Genomic DNA, 7,285 nt, shown 5'->3' with positions numbered 1-7,285 from the left:
AGATATACCTGCCAGGTGTAGTGGTGTGTGTGTAGATATACCTGCCAGGTGTAGTGGTGTGTGTGGTGTGTGTAGTGGTGTGTGTGGTGTGTGTGTGGTGTGTGTAGATATACCTGCCAGGTGTAGTGGTGTGTGTGTATATACCTGCCAGGTGTAGCGGTGTGGAGTTGCGTCCTTGTGTGTCTCTAAAGTTGATGTTGTCCGGGCTGCAGAGTTTCTGGACGCGGGCCAGGCAGCCCTTCTTAGCGGCGTCCAGCAGGGCGGGGTCGCCCCTCAGCAGGTCCTGGATGTCCCCGTCCCCCTCCTTGACCAGGTCCAGGGGCGTGTTCCCGTCGCGGTTCTTCTTGGTCGGGTCCACTCCGTGCTGGGGGGGGGGGACACGCAGGACGGGTCAGAACCGACCTGAGGCGTCGACATCGGTCTGGACTCATCCGCAGTCTCTCAGCCCCCAGCCTCTCTCATCCCCAGCCTCTCTCTCATCCCCAGTCTCTCTCTCATCCCCAGCCTCTCTCTCATCCCCAGTCTCTCTCTCATCCCCAGCCTCTCTCTCATCCCCAGCCTCTCTCTCATCCCCAGCCTCTCTCATCCCAAGCCTCTCTCATCCCAAGCCTCTCTCTCATCCTCAGCCTCTCAGCCCCAGCCTCTCTCATCCCCAGTCTCTCTCTCATCCCAAGCCTCTCTCTTATCCCCAGTCTCTCTATGTGTTCAGTATGTAGAGCTAGCTAGCCAGACAGTTGTTCAGTGTGTAAAGCTAGCTAGCCAGACAGGTGTTCAGTATGTAGAGCTAGCTAACTAGCCAGGTGTTCAGTATGTAGAGCTAGCTAGCTAGCCAGACAGGTGTTCAGTATGTAGAGCTAGCTAGCTAGCCAGGTGTTCAGTATGTAGAGCTAGCTAGCCAGACAGTTGTTCAGTGTGTAAAGCTAGCTAGCCAGACAGGTGTTCAGTATGTAGAGCTAGCTAGCCAGGTGTGGAGTATGTAGAGCTAGCTAGCCAGACAGGTGTTCAGTATGTAGAGCTAGCTAGCTAGCCAGGTGTTCAGTATGTAGAGCTAGCTAGCTAGCTAGCCAGGTGTGCGGCTTGTACCTTGAGCAGCAGCTTGCAGATCTCGTATTTGCCCTTGGCAGCAGCCTCGTGGAGGGGCGTGAACTTCCACAGGTCAGCGACGTTCACAGAGGCCCCGTGTCTGACCAGCAGCTCCGCCACCTCGTAGTGACCATAGGAGCAGGCGTTATGGAGGGGCACCAGACCACTGGGAGAGGAGGAGAGAGGGAGGAGTAGGAGGAGAAAGAGAGGGAGGAAGGGAGGATGAGGAGGAGGAGAGGGGAAAGGGAGGAGGAGAGGGGAGTGGAGGAGGAGAAGAGAGGGAGGAGGAGAAGAGAGGGAGGAGGAGGAGGAGAAAGAGAGGGAGGAAGGGAGGATGAGGAGGAGCAGAGGGGAAAGGGAGGAGGAGAGGGGAGTGGAGGAGGAGGAGGAGAAAGAGAGGGAGGAAGGGAGGATGAGGAGGAGCAGAGGGGAAAGGGAGGAGGAGAGGGGAGTGGAGGAGGAGGAGGAGAAAGAGAGGGAGGAAGGGAGGATGAGGAGAGGGGAAAGGGAGGAGGAGAGGGGAGTGGAGGAGGAGAAGAGAGGGAGGAGAAGAGAGGGAGGAGGAGGAGGAGAAAGAGAGGGAGGAAGGGAGGATGAGGAGGAGCAGAGGGGAAAGGGAGGAGGAGAGGGGAGTGGAGGAGGAGGAGGAGAAAGAGAGGGAGGAAGGGAGGATGAGGAGGAGCAGAGGGGAAAGGGAGGAGGAGAGGGGAGTGGAGGAGGAGGAGGAGAAAGAGAGGGAGGAAGGGAGGATGAGGAGGAGGAGAGGGGAAAGGGAGGAGGAGAGGGGAGTGGAGGAGGAGAAGAGAGGGAGGAGAAGAGAGGGAGGAGGAGGAGGAGAAAGAGAGGGAGGAAGGGAGGATGAGGAGGAGCAGAGGGGAAAGGGAGGAGGAGAGGGGAGTGGAGGAGGAGAAGAGAGGGAGGAGGAGAAGAGAGGGAGGAGGAGGAGGAGAAAGAGAGGGAGGAAGGGAGGATGAGGAGGAGCAGAGGGGAAAGGGAGGAGGAGAGGGGAGTGGAGGAGGAGGAGGAGAAAGAGAGGGAGGAAGGGAGGATGAGGAGGAGCAGAGGGGAAAGGGAGGAGGAGAGGGGAGTGGAGGAGGAGGAGGAGAAAGAGAGGGAGGAAGGGAGGATGAGGAGGAGGAGAGGGGAAAGGGAGGAGGAGAGGGGAGTGGAGGAGGAGAAGAGAGGGAGGAGAAGAGAGGGAGGAGGAGGAGGAGAAAGAGAGGGAGGAAGGGAGGATGAGGAGGAGCAGAGGGGAAAGGGAGGAGGAGAGGGGAGTGGAGGAGGAGGAGGAGAAAGAGAGGGAGGAAGGGAGGATGAGGATAAGGAGAGGGGAAAGGGAGGAGGAGAGGGGAGTGGAGGAGGAGGAAGAGGAGGAGATAAATATCTGTCTCAAGGCCAGCAAACAGATGATCAACCCAGTTTGGTTTGTGCTGCGCTCGGTTAGCGAGCTGTGGAGGTTCTAGAATGTAGCTGTGGAGGTTCTAGAATGAAGCTGTGGAGGTTCTAGAATGTAGCTGTGGAGGTTCTAGAATGTAGCTGTGGAGGTTCTAGAATGTAGCTGGTCTGGAGTGTTGCCGGAGAGAGGTGGCTGAGAAACAACCTGGGTAGACCGTCCCCTGCCCCCTCACCCCTGACCCCTGCCCCCTTCCCCCTCACCCTGCCCCCTCACCCCTGCCCCCTCACCCCTGCCCCCTCGCCCTGCCCCCTCACACCTGCCCCCTTGCCCTGCCCCCTGCCTCCTCACCCCTGCCCCCTCACCCCTGCCCCCTCACCCCTGCCTCCTCACCCCTGCCCCCTTGCCCTGCCCCCTGCCTCCTCACCCCTGCCCCCTCACCCCTGCCCCCTCACCCCTGCCCCCTGCCTCCTCACCCCTTGTCCTTGGCGTGGACATCAGCCCCGAGATGCAGCAGGTATTCTACCACGGTCACACGGTTGTAGCCGGCGGCAAAGTGGAGCGGTGTGGAGTGACGCCCCTCCAGATCCCTGCAGTTAACATTCTGAGATGAACACAGAGACTGAGGTAGAGAGAGAGAGAGAGGGAGGGAGGGGAGAGAGAGGGAGGGAGGGGAGAGAGAGGGAGGGAGGGGAGAGAGAGGGGGGAGAGAGAGAGGGAGGGAGGGAGGGAGGGAGGGGGGAGAGAGAGAGGGAGAGATAGAGAAAGAAAGAGGGAGGGAGAGAGAGAAAAAGAGAGAGAGGGAGAGAGAGTACAGTCAGAGTGTGTGCAGAGAGATGCTCACAGTGCTTTTACTGCACCTGTCAAGGTCTATTGTATTCTATTCTGTTCTACTGTGGGTCTACTCAGTGGTCAGTACCTTCACTGTGTCCAGATCTCCAGCCTTGGCGGCCTCCAGCAGCCGGTAGTCCACGTCAGAGTTCCTCACCGGAACATTCTCTGGAGAACACAGACAGAAACCAGCAGAAAACGGTCAGGAGAACCCACCTCTGTGTGTACAGCCAGACACGCATACGAACATACACGCATACATACACACACACGCCTACCTACACACACACACACACGCCTAAATGGTAAATGGACTGCACTTATATAGCGCTTTTCCACCTTAGCGGCACTCAAAGCGCTTTACAATGGCCTCTCATTCACCAATTCACACACACACTCACACACCAATGGCGGTAGCTGTCATGCAAGGCGCTAACCTGCTCATTGGGAGCAATTTGGGGTTAGGTGTCTTGCTCAAGGACACTTCGACATGTGGACAGTCGGAGCTGGGATTCGAACCACTGACCCTTCGATCATTGAACGACCCGCTCTACCAACTGAGCTACAGCCGCCCCATACACACACACACACACACCGACCTACCCCCCCCCCATACCATTGAGGATCTGCTGGATGGCCTCGTTACCCATCTGGGCGGCGGTGAAGCCCTGGAGGGACATGATGGAGGCGTCGGCGCCGTAGCCCAGGAGCTGTCTGCAGGTCTGGAGAATGAACCAGTTGGTGGTGTTCAGTAGTGTTAGTAATTACCAGAGGAGAATGAACCAGTTAGTGGTGTTCAGTAGTGTTAGTAATTACCAGAGGAGAATGAACCAGTTAGTGGTGTTCAGTAGTGTTAGTAATTACCAGAGTGTCCAGAGCTCTCAGCTCCTCAAGCAGGAGCTTCCCAGTTGCCGTGAGGTCCAGCACTGGAGGCTGGGGAGACACAGGGGGAATCATAGATTCATTAGCCCTCCTATACCAATCCTTTACTCATCTTTATTTTCATAGAGTACTTTGTCACTTTGTTCTCAGGAAAATCTACGTTTCTGAGGCCTCTAACCCCCAGCCCTGATCAGAGCAGAGTTTCTGACCCCTCTAACCCCCAGCCCTGATCAGAGCAGAGTTTCTGACCCCTCTAACCCCCAGCCCTGATCAGAGCAGAGTTTCTGACCCCTCTAACCCCCAGCCCTGATCAGAGCAGAGTTTCTGACCCCTCTAACCCCCAGCCCTGATCAGAGCAGAGTTTCTGACCCCTCTAACCCCCAGCCCTGATCAGAGCAGAGTTTCTGACCCCTCTCAACCCCCAGCCCTGATCAGAGCAGACTTACAGGGCACCACACAGGGATGTAGGGGACCAGTGCTCCCCCAGGGCTGAGAGGAGGCACAACCGAAGATATCTGTGAAAGAGAGAGGGTATGAATTAGAGACATCAACATACATTCTCTTAATCTGAGGATGACCTATAAACATAAGATGGAGGTATCTCGTCACAAGAGGGGGGACTATGGTCTATGCTTGGATGATGGAACCAGCTAGTGGTGTTCAGTAGTGTGAATAGTTACCAGAGGGTCCAGAGCTCTCCCAGCAGCTGGGAAGCACAACACTGGAGACTGGGCTGAAGGGGGCCTGTATGAGGGAGATCAGAGATTCTATAGCCCTCCTATACAAATCCTATACCCATCTTTATTTTTTTGGGTAGTATTTTGACACTGCGTTCTCAGGTAAATATGTTCATGAACCATTTGAGAAACCCCAACCCTGATCAGAGCAGACTTACAGGTGACCACGCAGGTAGAGCACACCTGTGGAGGACCAGGCGGCTGGAGAGATGTTCCTCCTCTGTGTCCTGAGTGCAGGAGAACATCAGGCTAGAGGGAGTTTCTGCTGTGAGGCAGTCTAACATGCAACATTCTAGGCCTGTTGTGATTGGCTGTTTTGCGGAGCCTACCAGTGCCAGAACATCCTGCAGGCCCCTCTGTGTGTCCTCAAGTGGAACTATGGGAACATATTAACAGTTATGTTTACTTGTCTTAATGCTGTAAGGTAATTATAGATTTTTATAATGGGCCCCTGATAGCAAAGAAAATTAAGTCTCCCTGGAAATAAATATCTCTATTCGCATCACATACTCTCAAGCAATGTCACACAATGATCTAGATGTCGACTGTTAGAACTTTGTGTCCGGTAACAACCCATAGGTGTCCCTTAGATGCTGTATCCCTGTATTGTCCGTTTTATGTACTGAATCATCAAATAAGTGATTTAGTGGGTCTCAGAGAGGCCAGAATATGAATGCTGTCTGTTAACAAGTTAATATCCTGAATCTAAAGGGTACATCACCCTGGGCTCTTTTTTTGCCCTTTCCTTATAAGTTCATACAGCCAATGGCATAGTTAGAGAAAATAAAGCAAAAAGAAGGCCTAACACTAGGCCTATTCAACATTCAGTCGTGTGTGTGTGTGTTCTTTCCACTCTCGGTCTTTTGGAAGGGGAGGTTGGACAATGAGTAGACCTCCCATGTAATATTACCTGATGTTGCTTTACCTCTTATCAACGACGCATCGGGACGGCGATCCCTCGTCTGGTAAAAGTACCGGTAAACGGCACATGCTGCACCTAGACCAGCAGCACCTAGACCAGCAGCACCTAGACCAGCAGCACCTAGACCAGCAGCACCTAGACCAGCTGCACCTAGACCAGCAGCACCTAGACCAGCAGCACCTAGACCAGCTGCACCTAGACCAGCTGCACCTAGACCAGCAGCACCTAGACCAGCAGCGCCTAGACCAGCAGCACCTAGACCAGCAGCACCTAGACCAGCAGCACCTAGACCAGCAGCACCTAGACCAGCAGCGCCTAGACCAGCAGCACCTAGACCAGCAGCACCTAGACCAGCAGCACCTAGACCAGCAGCACCTAGACCAGCAGCACCTAGACCAGCAGCGCCTAGACCAGCAGCACCTAGACCAGCAGCACCTAGACCAGCAGCGCCTAGACCAGCAGCACCTAGACCAGCTGCACCTAGACCAGCAGCACCTAGACCAGCTGCACCTAGACCAGCTGCACCTAGACCAGCAGCGCCTAGACCAGCAGCACCTAGACCAGCAGCGCCTAGACCAGCAGCACCTAGACCAGCAGCACCTAGACCAGCAGCACCTAGACCAGCAGCACCTAGACCAGCAGCGCCTAGACCAGCAGCACCTAGACCAGCAGCACCTAGACCAGCAGCACCTAGACCAGCAGCACCTAGACCAGCAGCACCTAGACCAGCAGCACCTAGACCAGCAGCGCCTAGACCAGCAGCGCCTAGACCAGCAGCACCTAGACCAGCAGCACCTAGACCAGCAGCGCCTAGACCAGCAGCGCCTAGACCAGCAGCGCCTAGACCAGCAGCGCCTAGACCAGCAGCACCTAGACCAGCAGCACCTAGACCAGCTGCACCTAGACCAGCAGCGCCTAGACCAGCAGCGCCTAGACCAGCAGCGCCTAGACCAGCAGCGCCTAGACCAGCAGCGCCTAGACCAGCAGCGCCTAGACCAGCAGCACCTAGACCAGCAGCACCTAGACCAGCAGCACCTAGACCAGCAGCGGCGCACAGCAGCGGCCGCTGGCGGATTAGGCGCGATGCTGGGGAAAATAACACACTCATGATAAAACCAAGCCAGCACTCTCCAAGACGAAATCAAAATGATATGAATGTTTATTGATTAAAAGTACACACGGTTCTTATATTATGACGTCGTCCAGTATCATTAGCCGTGGTAGTGATGTCATAATGGCACTGTCAGGCCAAAATCTGTCCGCGGGCCAAAATGTGTCCGGGTGACGTAATTGCTTATCGTTGCTGTGGAAACGTGACGCGATCGCATTCCTGACTTCTTTCGCGCGCTTGTGTTTACATTCCTGACATCCCTCAGGCATTTACCTCAGGATTGTGTTTACATTCCTGACATCCCTCAGGCATTTACCTCAGGATTG

The 7,285-nt window shown here is 55.3% G+C and overlaps 1 protein-coding gene across 1 annotated transcript in view; it reads right to left on the bottom strand.

Annotated features, from left to right (window-relative positions):
• The window catches only part of LOC311328962 (poly [ADP-ribose] polymerase tankyrase-1-like), a gene marked incomplete at both ends in the record, with an annotated part of 17,796 nt that extends 12,625 nt beyond the window's left edge, over positions 1-5,171 (bottom strand). Inside the window, 8 exon segments of the mRNA XM_084462852.1 lie at positions 145-364; positions 1,084-1,249; positions 2,953-3,098; positions 3,396-3,475; positions 3,924-4,029; positions 4,220-4,240; positions 4,870-4,933; positions 5,110-5,171. Of these exon segments, the coding sequence (XP_084318978.1) occupies positions 145-364; positions 1,084-1,249; positions 2,953-3,098; positions 3,396-3,475; positions 3,924-4,029; positions 4,220-4,240; positions 4,870-4,933; positions 5,110-5,171 (865 nt within the window).
• Between the last annotated feature and the right edge of the window lie 2,114 nt (positions 5,172-7,285).

Source organism: Borostomias antarcticus, assembly GCF_949987555.1.
Source record: "Borostomias antarcticus genome assembly, contig: scaffold_152, whole genome shotgun sequence".
Classification (NCBI taxonomy): Eukaryota; Metazoa; Chordata; class Actinopteri; order Stomiiformes; family Stomiidae; genus Borostomias; species Borostomias antarcticus.
This window is presented reverse-complemented; position numbering and strand designations above follow the sequence as displayed.